Source organism: Podarcis muralis, chromosome 3 (assembly GCF_964188315.1).
Source record: "Podarcis muralis chromosome 3, rPodMur119.hap1.1, whole genome shotgun sequence".
Lineage (NCBI taxonomy): Eukaryota > Metazoa > Chordata > Lepidosauria > Squamata > Lacertidae > Podarcis > Podarcis muralis.
The window spans coordinates 80,404,510-80,427,862 of NC_135657.1; the positions used below are offsets into that span (position 1 = coordinate 80,404,510).

Genomic DNA, 23,353 nt, shown 5'->3' on the forward strand with positions numbered 1-23,353 from the left:
ATGCTAATAATTCTTGCTACCAATCTACCCAGTTAATGACCCTGTAACTTTTTATGTTCCTCATCCCTTATTTAAAACTGGAATTAGAATGGCTATTATAGCATCCTCTGGTATTAGAAAGCTCGTTTTAGTGACAGTTTGTACATTTTTGTTGTTGTTGGGCAGTTAAGCAGCTTCGCATCTGAGTCTTTAAAGAACCTTCCATTGTTTGCCAGACCTGGTAACATGTTATTTTTAAATTTGTCAGTTAGCCCTAAAACTCCATCCTTTTGTCACCTGTTTCACTCTGTTTTTGAGAATCCGCACCTGAGAGAAACAGTTCAAGTATAGCTGTAAAATCCCCAACAACTGGTATACTGAAGACCAGTGCAAACAATTAATTCAGCTTCTCTTCAATCTTCCTATCCTTTTCTACCATTGTCATCTACATCCCTGGTTACTTACCTCCTTCTGTTTAAAGCCATTTTTATTATTTTGTCTTAATACTTCTGGCAAGATTTGCTTTCTCTGTATGTTTGTTTTAGACTTCGTACTCTTTGTGTTCTCTTTTGGACAGATGATCATTATTTAAGGGAAGGTTTCTTGCCTTTGATAACTTCCTTAGTTTCGCTTGTTGCCCTGCACTGACGTCCTCTTGAACTTATTTGTATTAGTTGGGCCTTTCCATATCATGGCGTTTAAAAAGTTGCAAGCATACTGCTGAGATTCAACTCCCCTGGCACTCCCTTTTTACTAAACCATTCATTTATAGAAAGTTTCCTCTTCTAAAATGTAAATGTGAATATGTTGGATTTCTAGGACAGCTTCCCATTTAAACCACAGATTGGGTGCAATGAGGACATTGCAGTAAACTTACTTAATAATTTTATCATTCGTAAACTATCTAATTGTGCCCACTTAGCTCCGCTTTGCCAGCACCGGGAAGAAACATTGTGTTCCTTTGCTTTTGCTTTTGCATTTTATCCATGGATTGTGTCTATTTTGCTCCCCAGAAAATAGTCTGTGTCCACCGTTTGTTCTTAGTTTACTTATTGTGACATATTTGAGCAAGACAAACTACAACCTCTGCTGTTAAGTTGGATCATGATTTGTTTCTCCTCAGCACAAGTAGAAAGGGTGTGATTGGTTTGTGCACAGTAAAGTATTAATTATTGTTTACCATGAATAGCTGAGATCCCTGTTCCAGAAGGCTATGACAATCTTGCACCAGGTTCAGGTTGGATCTCAGGATTAAGTCTAGACCTGCCTCTTCCTTCTTAGTAGGTTTTATTACCAATTTACAGCCCAGTCATTTATCTTACCTAGAAACATTGCAACTGGAACAGTTATAGATTAGGTTCCATTTCATACATCATGCAAATCCTGCCTCCCCCCCCCCTCTAAATTATGGTGTCAAAAGCCCTCTTCTCTTTGTCTGAAACCATACACCTGAACACAAAGAACAAGCTATTCCAAGTCTCAGAATTGTCAAGTTGTTTTTAAACTTATAACAGTAATCTGCATCCAGTTTTGTCTGCAGAACTATTTGATAAGGGCACAGTTTCATATCAGATGAATGCTGTTGTCACATTCTAAATGTGAACCTGGAAAATAATGGCATTTCCCTGTAAAGATTGAAGTGGGAGTTTAGTTTCCTCTGCCTCTGTTGAAGCTATTGTTGTTGGTTTTTTTTAAAAAAGAAATGTTTTCTAAGCCATCAGATAGGGTGCCTAGTGTCTGGGGGCCATATCTTAAGTTCCTCCTAGACTAAAGAACTAGAGACCTATACAAAGTCTCTTAGAAAAAACAACAACACTTGAGTACATGGAAGGGGGTGGGGGGAAAGATTTTACCCGTGGCCTTCAACAGCAGAGGAACACTGTTGCCTTGAAGATACGCTGATGGGATCTTTTCCTAGATGGATGTTGGCAGACTTCCAGCTTCTGTCATGGCAGTGAAATCTGAGATCTTGCTTAGCCACTGATCCCCAGATAATATTGAGCCACTGTGAACTAGAGACCTAAAATTCAAAGGCCTTTTAACTCGCTGTTAATAAAGTAATTTCTGTATCTACTGAATTTGGCACTTGTCTTTTTAACACATGCTTATGATTCCTCTTTATGGGCTAATGATAGAGGAAGTGAAAGTGACCTCTTTATTGGGAGGGGATTTAATCATGTTACTCTGCAAGCCTATTCACGCTTACCTAGAAGTAAGCCCCATTGAACTTCATTGGGTTTACTTCTGAGCAGACATGCACAGGACTACAATTTTGATCTCTTTTTTTACATTAAAATACTAAAGATGCTTTTAAGATAGCAACTGCTGAAAAATTAAGTAGACTTAATTAAGTGCATGCTGTGTACTTATGAGTTTTTCTTGTCCAGTCTTCTCCAGCCACAACTGTTACGTCTCCCAATTCCACCCCCGCAAAAAGTATTGATACATCTCCTCCAGTTGATCTCTTTGCAACATCATCTACAGCGGCTCCAGTCAGGTTAGTTAAGCAACAAATAAAAATACATACTCATTATTATTATTATTATTTATTTAGTTTAAAAGCTGTGTTTAAAGAGTGATGATATGGGTAAAGTTGTCTTTTTCTAAATATACAGGCAATGACCAACATGTCGGTGGAGTGCTCTGTCCCGTTCTGGCCCCTTTTCTGCCAACTTCCGGGTTGCGGAGATGTGTGCATGCATGGTCTTGAGCCAATTGGATGTACATAGATTGGTTATTGCCTGTATTTTATAAGTTCTCTACTTCTTTCACACTGTTGGAAAGACCATCTTAAGCTCATTGTGGGCAAGCTGTTTCATAGTACCCAAAGTATGAGTGTGCACAACTCTTAATGCATGTGTGTGACACGCACACACTCAGTGCTATCCCCCAATGTCTTGCTTCTAGTTCCTCTAGGCACTGATCAGGACAGAGGGATAGGAAAGTCTTCACAAGACTAGTGCACCATTTCAAAACTACACCTACAGCTTTCATCCTAAAATTCTTTTCTGTCTTATTTCTGCAACAGTGCTTCCAAACCCTCCAGTGATCTTCTAGACCTTCTGCCAGACGTTACATCTACTACTGCGCAAGCAGCTTCAGCAGCTCCTGCTGGAGCAACTTCATGGGGAGGTAAAAACTTTCTGATCACAGACTCCTTTTAGAATAATCCTTGACCCCTGAGCATTGACTGCACTCTGGCTGTGTTCCTACATCACACTAAACCATGGTTTACAAAACTGTGCATAAGCTGTAAGGAGCCTTGCACACACACCCTGCCCCACTTCTTCTCACACAGCTAGAAGGAGAAGCATTTCCAGTTTCCTTCAGTGTTGGCTTGTTGTAGCATGGGAACCTGGGATCACAATGCACCACTAACTCATATTTTTTTGTCCATTGCTTCAGAGCATTGGTTGTGAAACTGGTTTTCTTAAACTAACCATAGTGTACAGCAACCTTTCCTAACCTGGTTCCCCCAATCAGTGTGGTCAGTGGCCAGGAGTGATGGGATTTGTAGTCCAACAACATCAGGAGGGCACTAGCTTGGGGAAGGCTGGTGTAAACCATAATCTTGGATTTTCGGGCAACAACAAGCCAGCTTTAAAGGAAGTAAATGTTGCCAATGTCATTGTCTTGCATACGCAGGATGGGAGAGCACACAAGCCTAAGACTTGTTGCAGCTCCTGGATACCACGTTAAACCATGGTCTAGTATGACATGGATCAGTTCATTTTTCATGGTGTGCAGCACTGTAAACTTGTCAGAATTGTTATTCTGGAGAAAAAATGCTGAACCACTGATTACTAGGAAAGATTTTGGAGTATCTGGAGAAGGGCCTTGACTCACTCCCCTCCTCCCTTAATAAGTGACAAGAATCCTTCTTGGAACTAGCCAGCACAAGGGCTATATGTTGTGTGTGGTGGTGTTTAACAAACCAAACCTTACTATTTTAAGAGTGGGCAGAAGGCCACATTCATTTTCCAACCCCTTGGATGAACACCAGTCACTTGCTGCTACTTCAGGTTTCTAGTTTGAGATTGCATGTCAGAGTGTTGGGGGAGAGGGATGTAGCTCCCAAAGCTTCTGTGTTTTACCTGTTCCAGGTGGATCACGTGGCACATAGAAATATTAGTAGTGGCCAATTGGGCAGGGTATTGATAGGTAAAAGACTTTTGCCGCCACTGGGTAACAGGTGTAGGAAGAGGTTTCTCATGCCAGTGGGTGTCTTATGACATCACTTGGCATGGAATCCATTAGGTCTGCACCTGCACATGATAACCCCTGGTAAGGGCATGCGGTCATCCTCCTACGTGGGTCGTCGCTTATAAAAGAAATCCTGAAATAGCGCTAGATGTTCTCACTGTATCTCGAACCATTTTTTAGAACCAATAGGTCCTTTGGAAATGTATATGGATAGTGTCACAATTTGAGAGAAGCATTCACTACTGTTTTCTGTAGCTTTTTTCTTTTCTTTTAAAAGAACACTTTAGCAGCAGCACTTGCATAGTAAGGTCAATGGGATATTAAGAATCTGCCAACTGCACCCCCCCCAAAAAAACCCCCCACTTGATTTTGTTTTCATTTTAACAAGGAACTTTGAGAAAGCTCAGAATAGAAGGTCTGGATTCAGCCTATCTGTTCAAAGTTTTCATTATTCCATAGTGAATCCTGTTTCACAAAGAAAGCCATGTTTTGAAAGCTTTCATTTTGGCAAATGTACAGCGAATGAGTGTGGTTGAATCCAAGGTGGGTCTCTATTTCTGCTGATCTCTGCATAGCCATTAGTGTAATAAAACGCGGATCCCGAAATGTGTTCTCATTTTACTTGTGACTTGCCCTATAACAAGAGCACTATATCCCTAGCTATGTTGAGCTTTAATTCTCTCCTTCTGTAGAAGGAATGTGACATTTAAACCCCGAATGCCTTAAATTGTCATTAAATATGCAGTACTCTGGAACCACAGTGGAGGCTGCCAGAACTCAGAAAACCTTCTTACACCTACTGAGAATATTAAACCTTGGGCTATATGAGCACCCAAAACAGGCAGGAGACAGACAGGACCTTAGGTATCACCTTAAAGGAGTATAGATTTATAATACAGCCAATTTATTGCTGGGCAGGGAGTGTCTTGTTCAACTGTGTGAATTGAAATATAAATTGTGTTTATTTGAGCTATGCTCATGCTGCTTCTTAACGACTTCCAGAACAGCAGCCATGTTGGTCTACTTGCAGCAAAAACTACCAAGAGTCTTGTAGCAACTTTTAAAAATGCTTAACAATTAATTATAGCATAAGCTTTTGTAGATTAGGGTCTGCTTCAGACTAAACCTGGTCCCTCTCTGGAAGTTGTTGTCCAGATGCAAGGCACCATTTATTAGTATAGAGCAGAAATCATATCAATCTCATTTAGCTGATGAAGTCGACTTCAGTCCATGAAAGCTGGTAGCATAATAAATCAGTCTTTAAGGTGCTACAAAGCTCTTTTTTGTTGTCGTCGTTGCTTCTAACTGGAATTTTAGGGCTGAAACATGAAAGTGGTTTCTAGTGATACCTATAAATTAAAAGCTGTCATTCTTGTCATGGTGATAAACTGGCTAGCAGATTAATTATTGCATCCATCCACTTGTGTAAGGGAAGGTCCACTTCAAAGTGGGGCATTGCCTTGCACTGTTCACCTCTTTATCTCCCCCTGTCCCCGCAAAATCTGCTCCAAAAGGTTGAGAGAGCCTCTAGAGCATATTATAGGGGCACTGGGGGAGTTGTTGGAGAAAGAGAGGCAGTAGGCATGCTGCCTAAGAGGAAAATTTAAAGTGAAACAACTTCCCCCCAGTTTAATCTACACCCAAAGTCAAGGCTGCACACTTTATGGCTTGGTATGCCCAGTGCAGCCCAGCAGATATACATTGTGGTCACCAAGGGTTCAAGGTTGTTTTTTCTTGTGTGGAATTGGTAAGCAGAGTTTCAGTGATGCACATGGCAGATAATACACACCTAGGCTGCAAGCTATCTTACAGTGGAGCACCTATTGTTGTGACCTCTTGTTAAGCTTTCTTCTCTGTGCCTCTGATGCAGAGAGAAGAGACATATTTGGTCATCAGCATGCTTTCTTCTGTTTGCTGGCTGGGGTTGACGGGAGCTGGAATCCAACAAAAAACCAGAGAGTACCACATTTCCTCGTGCATCACTGCTTACTCAGACTGCGGAATAGTTAGTGGAACAAGGAATCATCTGTATTGCCTACTTTTTCTTACATTTGCGTCATTTACATGACGTTTGGCTTATGGCTTACTGGGTCAGAGTTTGGCTGAGCAAGTTCTAAAAAAACCAGGGCTTGTTCTTTAACTCTTTGCTCATTAACCATGAGCTATAGCCAAGAACAATAAACCTAGCTGTCCACTTTTGTCCATTTAGACGGGAAGGGTCATTTCCAGTTTGAGTCTTTCAAAGCTAACTCTGGTATCTAAAAGATTATGGCTTAAAGGTCTGGGTTTGCAAGTCAGGAAGAGATGCTTTCTTTGGGGGGGCGGGGCAGAGCAGGGATGGGACAGGCCTGAACTGTACTCTTTCAATACAGTGGTGCCCCGCAAGACGAATGCCTCGCAAGACGGAAAACCCGCTAGACGAAAGGGTTTTCTGTTTTGGAGGTGCTTCACAAAACGAATTTCCTATGGGCTTGCTTCGCAAGACAAAAATGTCTTGCGAGTTCCTGCAGGGTTTTTTTCCTCCCCCCCCCCCTTTTCCCAAGCCGCTAAGCCGCTTAACAGCTGATCCACTAAGCCGCTTAACAGCTGATCGCTAAGCCGCTTATCAGCTGATCCGCTAAGCCGCTTAACAGCTGATCCACTAAGCCGCTTAACAGCTGATCGCTAAACTGCTAATCAGCTGATCCGCTAAGCCGCTTAACAGCTGATCCGCTAAGCCGCTAATGGGCTTGCTTCGCAAGACGAAAAAACCGCAAGACGAAGAGAATCGCGGAACGGATTCTTTTCGTCTTGCGAGGCACCACTGTAATTTATATATATATATTGCACTTGGCTTGATCAGTACTTGCACCCAACAACCTTCGCTGCCTGTTGGATAGTGACACTTTTGTGTCATTTCATGATGGACTCTTCGAATGTACTGTAGTTGGGTGAAGTGGTATTCATCTTCCCAAGGGTGTTGAAAAATGAAATGGTACATGGGGGATGATGCATCAGATGAGTCCAGATAATTTTAAAAGATGAAATGTGGTTGGATGAAGCTGTGGTAGAAATGGTTTCAGAGAAGTCTCGGCCACTTAAGTCTTTGTTTTTAGGAGCTTTGGAAAACAGAAAGCAGACTGCATCCTATAAAACCATATGCAAGGTACCTGTGGCATGTCTGGAGTTAGAGCAGCGTCCTGTTGATTTGAAATAGCCCCACGCTGGCAGAGAATGACTTCTGGATAGCATGCATGTTGGCCCTGGCAGTTATTATTAACTCTTATTTCTTTACATTGCTATCTTCTAACGGACAATGCTGCAGACCTCTTGGGAGAGGGTGAGTAACGCTTGATTTCTAACCCCAGTTCCTCCAAATTGTTAATACACAATTAGCCTAGTCCTGCCATTTCACTCTTTTTTGCAATGTAGTGTTAGTTTGTTTTCCCCTTCTCTCTTTCTCTCTCTTCTGCTCACTATTTCCGTTTGATCTTCATATATGGACTTGTAGACGGTCTGGCTGGGCTTTCCGGGGTTAGTTCTGAGCCGCAGATTTCAGATCCGTTTGCAACAGAGCCCACCCCAGCTGCTGCAGCTGCTGCTACTACTACTACTACTGAAATAGCACCTGCTTCTGCTACATCTACAGCTGCCGCTGCTCCTACTTCTGCTGAAGTGGATCTCTTTGGAGGTTAGTTTTGTCACTGAGGTTTTTCCTCCCTCTCCCTCCCTCTCCCTCTCTCTCTCTAAAAAAAAAAAAAGAGGATGAGAAAACATTGTTGAAACCCACTCATTTTCATAGACTTGCTGCAGAACTGACAAAATGTAATACTTATACCTGGAAGCTTCAGGATAGCCCAATTTGCGTGTTAAGTTTTCCAAAGGCAAGGTTGCTTTTGGGAGTGATCACCATGGAAACTTGAAGTGGGCCAAGGGATGACAAACACACAATATTAAGTTGCTTATATCGCTCTATCTACAAATAGCCATGGGAGGTAGGAAGACCAGGCCACAGAGGAGTGGGATTCAACCCTTTTCTCCATGCTGTGGTCCTGACAAAAATCACCCCACCTCTGAAGCTGCTACTGCTATGGGAGGAAAGCTCCATTGGTAGGCAGCATGTAGCTGCTGTGAATAATGCTTGGGGAGAGAAGGGGAAGTGATAACACTGAAACTAGTTACTATTAAGCTTATTGTGAAGATTGCACAAGCTTTCCATGTTTGGGACTCTACCACAGACCCACTGTTGACACAGCAGCAGCAGCTGCTGCTACTAGTTCTGTAAATCCTACGGATTGTATCCTAGTCTTGACACAGGATAAGTTTCATGCTAAAATGTTGGACGGCAGGAAGTGGTATCATTGGTTAATTCCTCTCATGCAACATCCCAAAGGCTGATGGAGTGAGAGGGAGGCTCAGCCATTCTCTTACCTCGTTTTGCTATTCTGCTAATCTATATTTCAAAGTAGGGCTAGGCGATATCTGGTTTTCAACATTGAGATATATCACCAGCCAAACATTGTGATATATCGATATCACAATAAGGATAAGGATGGAACGATAAATAAAGATAGAACTATGTAGAGGTGAACAGTCAAAGGTTTGTTTGTTTTTTTAAAGCAAGCTTTTCAGAAGAAGTACACACACACAAACACACACAAAGCATTGTGCAAAAAGAACAAATGGCTGATTAGGAGGTTGCTCAGGTGAGCAAAATATGATCCATACAGCAGCTAGGAAATTGTGTTCCATTTTCATCAATATTTTGATGTGGCTTTAATATAAAGCTTCTTAATTACTTTGTCAAATCAGAACTTTTGAAAATTGAAATGTACTTGGTTAATTATTGGACAACTGCCATACAGTTTGCTGTAATGTGTTAAATGGAGACTACACAACTTCAGGGCAATGAGAACTTGGCAGATTCCATTTCCTGTTGCTCTTTTCTTCTTCTTTTGCTCTTCAGTAGTGTGAAATCAGCTTTAGCTTGGTTCTGTTGCAGTTCAGATGCATGTCAACATGAGCTTTTTAGAATAGCTGGCATCAGTAACTTTTTGTGTGTGTGAAGATGTATATTTTTAACATGAAAATGCCATGCCTACGTTAACTGCATGTAAAGCTTTTGTGTTTGGACAAATTGTAACTTAAAACATTTCCTTCCTTTTTAGGGGTTGCATGGTACAGTATTCAGATTTAGGAATGCTAGTTTGCAATTCATAACCCTCCTCTCTTTAATGTCCCCACAGCCATGGTTTCTTCAGTTCCTCCCCTTCTACCCTAGTCACTTTGCCTACCCATCCATTCACAGATGATGGATTAGGCTGGATCCTTGTATTGCCGTAGAGCAGTCTACAGTGGGTAATAGTACCATGAAGGGGAAGGTGGGAAGCAGCTGCCTTCTTCACCACTATACTTAGGAAGTATCAAATCCAAAATCAGATGGGCAATGGAAGTCTTTGATGCTTGGATTGTGTCAAGACTTTCAATTAAATTGAAAACAATTTGAAATGGGACTTGTCCTCTGTCATTCATTCTGCATGGCGGCAGCAGTGGCGTTGCTTACAAAGGCTATCCAGATGGCTCATCTCCTCTCTTTCTGCCACTGTGGAATTAGCAGTTGGGGAGGAAATGGTACCACTGTCAGTTGCTCTGTTGCAACCATCAAATGATCCAGATCATGTAGACAGAAGCCTTCACACATACACTTATATGCATGGAGGCTCCTTTCTTGCAGACACATTTATGTGCAGGTGCCAGGGGACTTGGGCTAGTCAGCATGTGGGCAGAGCCAATTGGCACACCCACTCCTGTGACTTATAGAATGCATTAGTGTATCTGCCTGCATACAGCTACTAAGTTCCCCATACAGATATACCTTGGATCCCGAACACCCTGGAACTTGGACGTTTCGGCTCCCGAACGCCACAAACCCGGAAGTGATTGTTCCAGTTTGCAAACATTCTTTTGGAACCTGAACGTCCGGCGTGGCTTCCAGTTGGATGCAGAGGCTTCCTGCAGCCAATCAGAAACCGTGATTTAGTTTTCAAACGTTTTGGAAGTCAAATAGGCTTCCGGAACGGATTCCGTTCGACTTCCAAGGTACGACTGTATTAGATTAATCCTGATAATGGAAAACAGTCTAGGCTAGAAAATCCCACACTACTGCTGGATTATGACTGTAGAAATTTTTAGAGTAATTTCCATTATTGCACAAAGGCACTATTAGATACTCATGGTGTATGGATGATAGTATGTAAGAAAAGGGTGTCAAACTGCTTAGGACAGTATAACCAAAAACTGTAATTATATAATTCTAAGAAGATGCTATATGCTCAGTGTAAGATTATGATGATTATTTTTCTAGTAATACATCTCCTTAGGGAGTAGGCTGTATATGTTGGAATATCAGTGTAATTCAAGTCACATTGCAAGAGCTATTTAGAGCAAGTGAACATCACTATTGCATTCCTATTGCCATAAAATCAGGAATTATTGCCGTTTATTGTACAAATAGTTGAAGCCTGCTGGCACAGTTTGGTTCCTAAATCTTAGGAAGTACCCCAGATTTAGAATTACTGTTCAGATACGTATGAGAGAGCTTGACAGAATAGGACAACGTTAATGTCTTAATTACAATTTTTTAAATCCTAATTGTATACAGTCCATTATTTTGGTTCTTTTTTAAAAAAAAATTATTTTGGTTGTTACATGAGCATGCTATTCAGAACCCTTATACAATGAATATCTTGTCGCGATTCGCTATCCTGCATATCTTGCCTGTGACCCTCAGGCTTGTCTCTGCATCCTCACCTACTATAAGTTGATTGAGCAAACAAAACTACCTGCTGGTATCTGCAACAAAAAACAACAACCCAAAAAACTCAGGTGGGGCCCTCCCCGCCAACACCCTTGCCTTTCCAGTTTGTATAAGGGAATCTTTTCTATGCCATTTTTAACCTGGTTCTTTTTTTTTCTTTTTCTTTTTTTACTATATTTTCTTCTTCTTTTAATCCTTCTTTAATTTCTGTTCCTAAAACTGCATTCAAGATGCCTTTGCAGCTTCTCCTGGTGAAGCCCCTGCAGCAGCTGAAGGGGCGGCAGCACCAGCTACCCCAACCCCTGTAGCAGCAGCTCTTGATGCATGCTCAGGAAATGGTGGGTTCCATCTCATTAGCTAGTCCATCATTGTCGTGTTTGTCGTACTGTTGAAATAAACTACATGGCAGTATGTTTGTGTCTCTCTCTCTCTCTCTTTCTCTCTCCCTCTTCCCCCACCACCCTATGACTTCCTTTAATCTTTTCTCCAACAGCTTGGGAGGTAGTTCTAATCTATCAAGCAGCCCGCCCCACCCCCCACATCTGTAGACCCCCCAGAGCATGTGTAGAGAAAACGTGGTTAATTTTTTTCTTTTCCAGTGAAGTTCCCCCCCACCCCCTTTTTAACTGAAACATCCTAACAATGCCGAACGTTAAAGGTCAGTCAGTGGGTTTCTTCCTGTGGTTGCTACCATAACGTTATAACAGAATCACTATAACTTTAGAAGCTTAAAAAGACACCTTATTTTTTAGGGGTGGGGGTGGGGAAAGCTGTGTTTATTTACCCCTTGGTAAAGATGGTGGAGGCTTAGCTAATGATCTCTTGTGTTTTGTGTGTATGCATAATATACTATATATTTTTCTCTCTCTCTGTGTGTGTGGTTTTAATCCACACTCTGTGTGGTTTCTCCCCGTCTCCCTCCCTACTGATCCCATGTATATATTGTGCCCTTTCCTTTTACAAGACCCCTTTGCCCCATCTGAAGGCAGTGCAGAGGCTGCTCCAGAGCTGGACCTCTTTGCTATGAAGCCCACCGAGACCAGCGTTCCTGTAGTTACCCCTACAACTAGTGCAGCCGCTTCAGTTCCCGCAACTACTCCTACTCCAGCTGCTGCCGTGGCCCCTCCAACCCCTGCTACTACTGCTACTACTACGGCCACTGCCACTACCACTACTGCTACCACGTCTGCTACTACCACTACCACCACCACCACTTCCTCCTCCGCTCCTACTCCTGCTCTAGATATCTTTGGTGGTAATTTGTTTTTAACTCTTTTTTGTTAATTAAAAAAAGAATGTTTCTGGGGGAATTGATCCTGGATGTACAGCATATGCAAACAATCTTTTGCACCTATACTGTTTGTGACAATTGGAAAGAAACAAAAAAATAATAATAATTCCATGTTGGAGCTGCAAAAACTGCCAAGTCTTGTCTCCCAGAAATGAGTTAAAGACATGTGTGTTCTTGATCTTAGATTTGTTTGAGTCTGCACCCGCTGATGCCTCTGCAGCACCTAAGCCAGACGCTACTCCTAGCATAGACCTGTTTGGTACAGGTAAAGAATAGTACTATCCTTTCCCTGAAAAACCCAAACTCCTCCTTCTCTTAATTGCTTTTCTATTTTGACCAGTATTTTGTGTGAAGCATCTCTCTCTGTTTCCAATCTTCATCTGTTTTCTACTTGGTTTTTCTTTGTCTTCTGCAAGATGCTTTTTCTTCTCCACCAACTGGAGCTTCTCCTGTGCCTGAGAGTTCTCTAACTGGTGATCTCTTATCTGGTGAGTGTGCTTGTTGCTTTCTCTCACATGACTTATCACAACACTTCCCTTCCCAAATTTGTTTCAATGCAACTCAGTTTGAGCTGCTGAAGAGTCAGTGATTACTTTCTTCATCGATACAAAGCTGATCTCTCCTCTGTATGCATTTTCGTCAAAGTTTGAAGCAACTTGTGCAACAACATTTCCCAGAGTACTTGGAAAATTATTTCCAGGAAGTCCCATTGGGTTTGAATCTTACCACCTGCTATGTGTGGCAAGGACAATAAAGGTTGCAAGGAATTATGGAGAACAAAGAAGTGGCAGTGCTAAGCAGACTCCGTAGAGACCTGGAACTCAATAGAACTCCTGATTTAGTGGGCATGCTTAAGATCCTACTGCAGATGTGTCACGACAATGATTAGGATAAGTAGTAGTGGCAGCATGACTTGGTAGATACAGGGAATTTTGGGGGAAGGACTTGCATATGCAAATTTCTCCCTGTGATAAAAATTACTTTTTGGGTCAGTGAGTTGATTTCATAGATGAGACATTATCACAAGATGTCGGCGGAGTGATACAATATATTTAAAATCCTTATGAGTATCAAGGAAAAATAATGTATGATAAAGTTTGTATGTATAGAAGATAAATAGAAATGGCCAAGGAACTGTGTGTGTGTGTGTGTGTGTGTGTGGTGTTAAAATAGTTGCACTGCTTGCAAAATGCTTATTTAAAGTACTATAGTGGAAAGAACTAACTTTTGGATACTGCATGAGAAATGTAAAGGGAACACGTGTGCTGATCTCTCAGAAGTCAATGTAATATTTACTGTGTTTTCATGGATCCAAGGTAGTTGGATCTCATCGCTCCTGATTTGCTTATACTAAATATGTCATGCTTACTGCAGTGGATGCATTTGCAGCCCCATCGTCCCTGCCCACTGCCTCCCCAGCTAAAGTGGAGCCTTCAGGTGTGATTGACCTGTTTGGTGGTGGGTATTGTTCCTTCTCACCATTAGAGAACTTCACATTTCATTTCATTTCAGTTCCATTTCATTTTTCTTCACTAGAAATTAAAGTTCCTTAACAGTTTTGTTTGTTGCAGTTTTTATGTTGTTACTGAATATGCATTTAAACTGTTTGCTATATAAAATAAACCATTAGCCTTTTTTATTTATTCCATCATCTCTCCTGATTTTCAGCAACATTTCATGCATGGAATTGCTTTCTTGCTTAAATAACTTGAATTATTACATTCTTCACCTACAGTGTGTATAGAGTGCTTTGCAGTGATGCTTTTATATTGCTTGTGTGGTTTCTATTTCCAGCTGCCTATTATCTTTAAGTAACTAGTAAGGAGTGGAGTTGAGAAACGTTAGTTGATGTGTTTTCAAATGGGAGAGATATGTCAGTTGATCCCACTTCTGTGGAATTTGATACAAAAGGGCAAAATTGTGGAAGCTTATCATATTTTACAAATTTGAGAATCTGAATTTGACTGTGCCTTAATTATGCTTTTTCCATTCAATGCCTGGAAAATATTTCCCTCTAAAATATTTGCATACATGTGTTTATTTTCTGTACAATCAAGCTTTCCGTCACTTTGCCAATGATGGCACGGAGGGAGGGTTGTTTTTTTTTTTTTTTGCAGAAAGCTGAGCTTCCATTTAGACAGAAATGGTGAACCTATGGCCCTCCAGCTGTTACTGGACCAGACTCCCATCATCCTTGACTACTAGCAATGTCAGCTGGGGCTGATGGGAGCTGGAGTCCAGCAACATCTGGAATGCCACAAGTTTCTCCTTCCTTCAGCTGGACTGTACCTAAGTGATTTGCTTCAGATCTGCAAATGCAAACTGGTAATTCAGTAGGGTGGTATAGGATAGCTTTCTTTTGCTTTCTTCTAGAAGAGCTGTGATCAAAACTTACTAATATGCTTGGTGGTGGTTTTTCTACAGCCATGAAAAATGGCACTTGTCTTGTTTTGGTAGTCCAGGGTTGTGTGCTTTGCCCCAGACTTGTACATTAACCTACTCATTGTTTAAACCCTCTTGCCTTTTATTGCTGTCTCATGGAAATACCTATAGATGCTTTTGGAAGTAGTGCTCCTGAACCCCAGCCTGCAACCCAAGCTGCTTCTAGCTCCTCTGCTTCCGCCGACCTATTGGCTGGTAATGAAAAACAATTATGTGCCATTCTTAACATCATGGTGGTAGTTGTTTTTTTTAAAAAAGCTGTCTTTCTTGGCATAAACTAATATTTCTTTACTTGAGCACAGATATTGGGTGATCGCTTACAGAAGCAGCAAGCTTCACTCCATTTGGTGCATTAGAAAACATGACTCTGAGCCAGGGGTGGGGAACACTAGGCCTCTGCAGTGCTAAATTCCTTCAGGGTAAGAAAAGTGGTTGAGGACCACCTGCCCAAGTGGGTGGAGTCAAAACACACACCACATCTGTCTGTCATGTTCAGACACACACACATGCAGAAACATCTTAGCTTGCCTTTCTTGGAACGCAGAGAAAAGAGGAAGTCATTTTTTTCAGTTCTAAAAGCTTAGCTGTAACTCAGTAGAATTTCACAGGGAAGTAGGAAGTAATGTGATGTGAGAAACCTGATACGGAGGCCTAGTGAGCCACTTTCAATCTACAGGCCAGAGATTTCCCACTACTGTTCTAAGCCAATAGAATTGTGTTGCTGCTAGTTCTGTTTAGCCAGTCAGGATGAAGAAGATATTCCTCTGTTCTACTGATGGCAGTGGAAAGCAAAGTATTTGCAGAGACATCATTTTGACGCTTTTCGTTAGCCTTAATTTACTCTATGAAACATTTAATTAAACGAACTAGAGATTAATATCCTAAGGGTCTGCATGGTGCCATAGTTAGCATTAGACTAAGACCAGGGAGATCTTTTGGTTAAAATTCCCACTCTCTGATCTTGGCACCACCTCCACTCACGCAGCACAGTCTGTGTCACCCAGTTGTTTAGATCAAACGTGGTACGTGTGCTTACAGGATATTTGATGTTGCCCCAAATTCCTTGAAGTAAAAACGGGATACAATGTATTTGAATGAAACAAAGAACATTAAACAACAACAAAAAGCCCTGACCTGAGAGAGGTTTGACTGATTTGAGGCACACAAAATTAAGGGACATAGTTGTTTGCCTAAGATGCATGTCCAGAACAGAATTGTCTGTATTTGCACACCTCTAAAGAGAACACAAGGAATGCTATTCCAAGGATGCCTTCCTGACAAGAACAATATTTCATCAAAGCCAACCTTTCATGTTTATAGTATACAGGCATCCTTTTCTTGTGGAGGCAGTTCCACCTGGACCTCTAAAATGTATTGTAGAAAGTAGTTTCCCACAATGCATCCATTTCACAGGCTGCTCAGTAGCAAAGCTCTCTGTTACTCATTATTAGTAACAACGCCATTAGTAAGCAGCACGTTTACACCGTAGATGCAATTGTGCTTGCTTTTTTGTGAATTTGATTAGGCTTCAGCAATAACAATAAAGGCAGAGCTTTTAAAGCATTAAAGCGGAGGTGCCAAACATTTAGTTCTTGGTTCATGCAGCGGCAGATATAAAAAGTTGGAAGTGTAGGGAAATCCAGGCCCTGGGTCTGAATGTGTCCCTTCAGGCCTCTCTAGCTGCTCCTCAGAATTCTCACCAAGTTACACCCCTCCATGGACCCTATATACGTTCTCCTTGAGGGCTTTTGCACAACCAGATAGTGCCCTTGAACTCTGATAGCACCTCTTGCTTCCCTGGTTGAAGGATAGAGAGGGGTGTGTTTAATGTGTATAGAAACTAGCCTACTGTACAAAGGTAAAATTTGCATCCATTGCTCTGCCCACCACTAGCAGGTCTCCCCTGGAAGGCTGCCCAGAAGATAATGCAGCCCTTGGGTTGAAGGTGGTTTTCCACCCCTGCTTTGGCTTCTAGTTCTTGAAGGCTTTTATGGCTTTATCAGACCCTTAGTAATAAGACTGACTTAAGCCTTCTTAGCTGTATTATTTTGCCTTGCAACCCAAAGGAAGCACATTACTGCTTCAGCCCTCGTCCCTTGCCTACTGCCAATTGTTTATTTTGCTCAAGTTAATGCAATGAGTGAAAATGGGGTTTATAATTGAAATGTGTGCTCGATTTGTCCTCCAAATATACCCTCCAGCTTAGATAATTGCTAACTAACTCATGGCTGCTATGCTGATGACGATGTTTATGAATTTCTCAGAACTAATGCACTAGAAGGGCAGTAAAAGGAGTAGCAAAATCTTGGAGTGCTCTCTGGTTCAGAAAATGTACCTTGATAGGGCAGTACACAAATATGTCAAAAGAGCAGGATAGCCATGTGTACCACAATGTGTCCGATGAGATCATATGTCCTTCACTGCATTATTCCTAGCTTGGGACACTTGCAGGCTCTAAACAATGAATAAAGCTGGTGTATATATTTTGCAAGTGATTATATAATTATTAGAGATTCTTTTCCCCCTCTAATGTAGAATCATAGCAAATGGTCAAAAGTAACTTTTGAGTTGTTGGCAGTAAGTGTGCAAGCTCTTACATCAAGCCTTATCTCAGCTCTAAATTGATCTTGCAGCAATTAAGTACTGAAGGGAAGGAAATGATACAGCAAGCCACTTTGATCCCTAATAGTTCAATCAGGACAAGAGGTTTCTTTTAGTATTAAGTCCTACCATAAAGTGTTCTGAGAGGATGGATGTGCAACAGTCCCCAGTTGTTCTGCTATGTAAAGCAAGAAATAGTACCGTGTATCCAAAAATTTGCTTTGCCCCTTAAGAGTATTCAGATCAGTGTGTGCTGGCCAGCTTTTAGTAGTTATCTAATTACTTTCTCATTTCTCCCTCTTTCCTTTTTCCAAAGGTTTTGGGGGTTCTTTTATTGCTCCTTCTCCTTCACCTTCCCCTGTTACTCCAGCTCAGGCTAATATACTACAGCCCAATTTCGAAGCTGCTTTCGGAGCATCACCCTCACCTTCTCCTGGCGGCACTTCCTTTGATCCCTCAGGTGAGTTGGGGTGTTTTGTTTTGTTTTTGTGAATTTCCAGAACAAAATGCTGGTTTCATTTATGAGATGAGATGCTGTTACAACTCTACCTGATGTGCAAAAGGGCATTCAGAAGGATTTCTTTGGAGGCTTAAAAATTTCCTGCCTTGTGTTCCTTTGAAATGGGTAAACGTTTAGCGCAGTGTAAATTGAAGCAAAGTTCCTGTCACGCAGTTGCCTTTCGTAGGGTTTAAACACAGATCAAACCAAAGTCCTCTCTTTGCATGTGCTCTATATGCATGTTTGTTTAAAGGAAACTCCTGAAACTGCAGACACTGTGTACTGTTTATTCAGTATATGGATGTGTGGTCTTGCTATTTTTGCTGAGCCTTTTCCAAGCGTGCATGGCACAAAAATGTTAGATATAATGGACTTCCAGGGTGTTCTTCCCTTGACATAAAGCTTAACCTTTCATCACTGCTCTGTCGTTTTCTGTTTGTATCTCTTTCATTCTATACTTTCATGCTGGGGCCTTGCTACAAATTTGCAATTTGGGTGAGTTCTGCAACAGAATAAATAAAAACAAAATATTTTAGTATTGCTTTGCTTTATTTGATCGCTTGTTGGAGCATAGTGCAAGTTGGCTTACTAACATTGGCATGCACATCTGATGTGAATAGGTGTACTCACCATGTAATGTTGGTCTGGCTTAGAAATTGCTACCTAATTGGGTATAATGGGATGAGATCCTCTGGGTTGTGGTATATTTTTCCAAATGTGATATTTGAGCTGGAAAAGTTAGGCCAAACCATGGCAGTATTATATTATTTCTGATACCTTCTAAAGCAAAACTTTTAAAGGAAAAAATATAACCCACTATCCTAGCTTGTAGATGTCAGAAATGAAATACTTTTGTGGTGTGGAAAACTTACTGTGCAGTTAGTTTTCCAGTGGACATCACAATAGGCTTATTGATACTTCTGTCCCAGGAATTCTTACTACAAGTTATCTTCTCTGGCTTTCTTACCCTTGCTTAATGTTCAACAGGTTTTATGTTTTCCAATTTTCTTTGCACCCACTACTATCCATTCTTCCTGACACACTTAATGTGTACTGTTACAATAACTACCTAGACAATCCCGAGGAGAATTGGCCAGATGTTTGCCATAAAGTATGCTGAGATAGAAATTGGAGGACCAAAATACTTATTATAGAGAAAATTCAAGGAGATATTCTGAAACTTCCCATGTTTGCCTGCCAGAAGCAATAAAACCATTGCCATATGGTGTCCCTAACTTTCTCTTCGCCATATGTAAAAGCTAAATGTGGGGTAGTTCAGATGTTTTTGAAGGGAGAAAGATTAAAAAGTTGGCTGCAGGTAATTAAACTTGGGGATATCATAGTTATTGAATGTAGTTTATGAAACGACTCTCTGATGGTAATTCCTTCCACATCTGCAATTCTGCAGCAATCACAATTCATTTCAGTAGTTACCTAACTACATGCTTTCTTTTCTGGTCTTAGAAAGCTAATTGGCAAGTGGACTGTGATACCTTGAATTCATACACAAATAGTGGCCTACTGTCTAGTTCAGTTGTTCTTCCCACCACAGGGAAAAATGAAGGGATGGAGTGTGCAAGCCTGAGACCTACTCCTAACCTCTCCCAAGGACTATCCTGGGAGGAAACAGTGTCCAGACAGACGCCCTGTTTGACATTTCAGAATGTAACAAAGACCCCATAGAAGATTCTTGTAGTATAATAATATGTGGTCTTGTCTTGATTTTTATTTTATTTTTTGAAAAAACCCCATAACTTCATTTCTCTTTCCATCTGAATTCATGGTAATGGTATTGGAAGCTAAGCAGTGTTGAAATGCAGGGTATGCTACATCTTAAGAGGTTTCCAAGGTAAAATACTAGTCATTATTTGGATCTCTTCAGATTATTCATTAGAATAAATTATATACAGGATTAGAGTAAGCTTCAGTGTGTTAGCCAGATAGCTTGCATGCATGCCTTCCATTGGCATTACATTAACATTAAATCTATGTGATGGTGGTACTAAGACCTGTAGTGATTGTATGTGTTACGAAGTTCATGGTTTGACCATTTTGGATGTCAGTTGCCTTGACCCATGTTAACCCAGGCCGTGCTTTACAAAAGATTGGTGCCCTAAACTACTGCTCTTTTTTAATCTACAGTGTTTGATGGCTTAGGTGACCTCCTTATGCCAACTATGGTGCCATCTGGTCAACCACTCTCTGCTTCAGGAATAGCCGCCTCTTCTACTTCAGCTGCAACCAAAGGCATTGGAAGTGATCTTGATTCCTCTCTCGCGAACTTAGTAGGGAGTAAGTTTGGGAAACTGCAATGCTTGGAAGTGGGTTTCACTTTGTTTATTTTTCGGTGACCCATGGTGTATCGTACTAATCAGTCAGACATGATTTACACTCAGTGTGCCTCTGTTGTGTATCTCTTCAATAGTTATTGCAGAAGGATGTGTTTCTTCCCCTATAGGAAGACAAAGTGATTAGGTTTTCATTTTCTGTGTGACAGGAAATTCCTGTTCTCATCCTGAACTTGTGACACTGAAGCATATACAACACTTTTTATATTGCTGAGTTGGCTCAATTCTGCAACAAGTTAAGCAAATCACTTGAAGACATTTTTTAAAAAATTAGATAGTAAATGGAAGAATAATAGTTCAAATAAAATTACTCACATTCCTAAGAGTAGCGTTTAAAGTGAGAAGTAGAAAATTAAATTTGTGGTTACATGGATGGCCAGTAAATGCTACCTAAAATAAGCATTGATTTCTGGCTTCACTTTATGCTTCAGAGATTAACACTCAGATGACAGTAATAAAGGCCATGTGTTTGCATGAAGATGCCCAGAACAGATAGGATTATGAAATTGCATCTCAGTGTTGCATCTGTCCTTGAATAGTGTGAGAAACCTTTCTGATATATTGTGCGTTATTTTCATTTCAGTCACTTTTTTTAATAGCTGAATAAATGCTGCTTAAGTCTGTTGACCCTTAATGATTCAATGAGCTCAAAATTGCATTCATTAGTCAATGGTTTCATTAAGTCAAGAATGGAGAACCTGTGGCCTTCCAAATGTTGTTGAATCCCCTTTCCAATCGCTCCTGACCACTAGTCATGATAACTGGAAATGTTGGGAGTCCAACACCATCTAGAGGAGGGTTTCTCAAACGTGCATCCCCACCTGTATTTGTACTACAAGCTAGGAGGACCAATGGTCAGGGATGATGGAAATTGTGGTCCACACCTTGATCTAGAGAGTCACTGGTTCCTCAGAACTGCTGCTAGATAGCAACTGAGCTCGTTGAACCAATTCTTCAACTCATAAAGCTGTCTTATACCATGTTCCTATGTATAAAATGATCAGACATATTTTGGTCATTGTAAGAACTGCTGAAATAGACTTTGATACCTTTATATGCAAGTTGAGCAAAACTGAAGTTTTCAAATTACCTTTCCATCTTTGCAGATCTTGGAATTTCTGGTACAACATCAAAGAAGTAAGTAGCTAGTAAAATCAAAATTCCAGACATGAATATACTGACTTTGCATTTGCGGTGCTTCTATTTATTAATAGTATTTTTAATGAAACTTCTGCTTCTGCTTCCCTATAAACAGTGGCAGAGCTTCATGCTCCAGCACCAGGGAGCAGAGAGCAGGTGGGGGCGGGGCTGGTGTGTGTCCCGGGGGTGGGGCGTGCGTCCTGGGGGCGTGGTGCATGTCCTGGGGGTGTGGCGCACCGACTGCGGGGGTGTAGAGCGCGTCCTGGGGCAGGGCACACTGCCCGCAGGGGTGTGGCGCCCAGCGCGGGGGGGGGCATGATGGCACCCTACTGGGATTGCGCTGCTGGGGGCAGTGCACTCCCCCCCCACTCCTCTTCCTCCCCCAGTGCCTATAAATAGTCTTTAAGTGGTTATGTATTCTTTCAAATCCATTCTTTGGAAAGGTGACAAAAATAGAATGGTCTTGTCAGTAAAAACCTTATGACAGAATGGAGTGCTAGTACTTCTCTCCACAGTTTCATAAGCGAAAGCTTTATGAATTGCTGTATTTTCCTTTGCATACTGATGCATACTGAGGTACAGGCATACCTCAGAGATGTTGCGGGTTTGGTTCCAGACCACCACAATAAAGCCAATATTGTAATAAAGCGAGTCTCAGACACACACAAAATTGTTTCCCAGTGCATGTAAAAGGTATGCTTGCATTACACTGTGGTCTATTAAGCCAGGCCCCCAAGGCTTCAGGGGGGAGGGAGCGCTATGCCAGCTGCACTCCCATGGCCAGAAAGTGGCAGCGGTGGCAGGAGGCTTCCTTCCGCTGGAAGTGGCAGGCTGCCTACAGCTGCACCCGTCTCCTTTTAAGGAGCAATATCTGCAATAAAGTGCAAAGTGAAGCACAATAAAATGAGGTATACCTGTATTTCATTTTGTAATCTAAAAGCCAGTAGTCGTGCAAATCTAAACATTGCTTTTGTTCCAGCCCAAAATATTGCACTATTTCCAATACTGTCCCTTAGCTGGTTGGTTGATTGATTAGCATTCAAAATCATTGTCTGTTTTAGGGGAGATCTTCAGTGGAATGCAGGAGAGAGGAAGTTGACAGGAGGAGCCAATTGGCAACCCAAAGTAGCACCTGCAACATGGTCAACTGGCGTTCCTCCAAGTGGCCCAATGGTATGTAGTGTTGTTGATACTTCTTATTTTTAGTGAAATGCATATAAATTGATCAGCCGTTTCAATAGACTCTGCCACAAGCAAGAGCTTTGTCACCCTAGAAAACCATTATTACGGGCTGGATTGTTTGAAGTCTGTTTACACTAATGTTAGAAAGTTTAGGAAATGTATATCCCATCCTACTATTGTTTAAATTATGTAGTTATCTTATCATTTGTTCCGGGAGCATAACACTTCCTTAGTGTTTGAATGAAAGCATGTTTTCAATTTATGCCTCCCGTACCTTAACACTTTTGTTCACTATACCCAACCTTACTTCAGAGAATAATCCAGAGTGCTAAAAAACCATGGGAAGCCAGAATATTTGTTAAAATCACTGTTGTTGATAGTGTTGTTGGTTGTTGTGAAACAACCCACCACCTTGGGACAGCAGGCTGAAATATAAAAACTGTCAAATTAAACAAGAAAATATTCAGACAATACAGTGTTCTAAAACAGTAAAGAGACAGGGCCTGGCAAATCTCAATTTATTCCATGGGGTAGGCACCAATCCATAGAAAGCTCTGCCTCTGGTTGCTGTCCACTGCCTGACTAGCCTCACAGGGCTGCATAATCTGAAACAGAGGGTCCAGTGATGATCTGGGGAAGAACATATGGAAGAAGCCATTTGTTGTGGTCCCCTGCCCCCAAGTCATTTAAGGCTATAAAGCACCTTGAATTGAGCCAGGAAATGAACTGGCAGCCAGTGCAGTAAAAACAAGATAAGCATGGTGTGATCAAAATGCCTAGCGACAGTATCCTAGTGCCACATTTTGCACCTCTTGCCATCACATGCGACAGTATGGCCAGTTCAAGACCCAGCACATTTCAGAGTTCTAGAC

The 23,353-nt window shown here is 41.4% G+C and overlaps 1 protein-coding gene across 2 annotated transcripts in view; it reads left to right on the forward strand.

Annotated features, from left to right (window-relative positions):
* SNAP91 (synaptosome associated protein 91) overlaps nt 1-23,353 on the forward strand; it is a 66,482-nt gene that overhangs the window by 36,830 nt on the left and 6,299 nt on the right. The window contains exons 12-25 of one of the 2 annotated variants that reach the window (XM_077926183.1): nt 2,367-2,476; nt 3,008-3,111; nt 7,487-7,501; nt 7,673-7,852; nt 11,209-11,316; nt 11,943-12,233; nt 12,454-12,534; nt 12,686-12,757; nt 13,644-13,727; nt 14,823-14,906; nt 17,629-17,772; nt 19,954-20,103; nt 21,266-21,296; nt 22,361-22,472. In XM_077926183.1, the coding sequence (XP_077782309.1) occupies nt 2,367-2,476; nt 3,008-3,111; nt 7,487-7,501; nt 7,673-7,852; nt 11,209-11,316; nt 11,943-12,233; nt 12,454-12,534; nt 12,686-12,757; nt 13,644-13,727; nt 14,823-14,906; nt 17,629-17,772; nt 19,954-20,103; nt 21,266-21,296; nt 22,361-22,472 (1,566 nt within the window). Of the gene's footprint in view, nt 1-2,366; nt 2,477-3,007; nt 3,112-7,486; nt 7,502-7,672; nt 7,853-11,208; nt 11,317-11,942; nt 12,234-12,453; nt 12,535-12,685; nt 12,758-13,643; nt 13,728-14,822; nt 14,907-17,628; nt 17,773-19,953; nt 20,104-21,265; nt 21,297-22,360; nt 22,473-23,353 lie in introns of those variants that run through there. The other variant, XR_013392297.1, reaches the window with a different exon arrangement.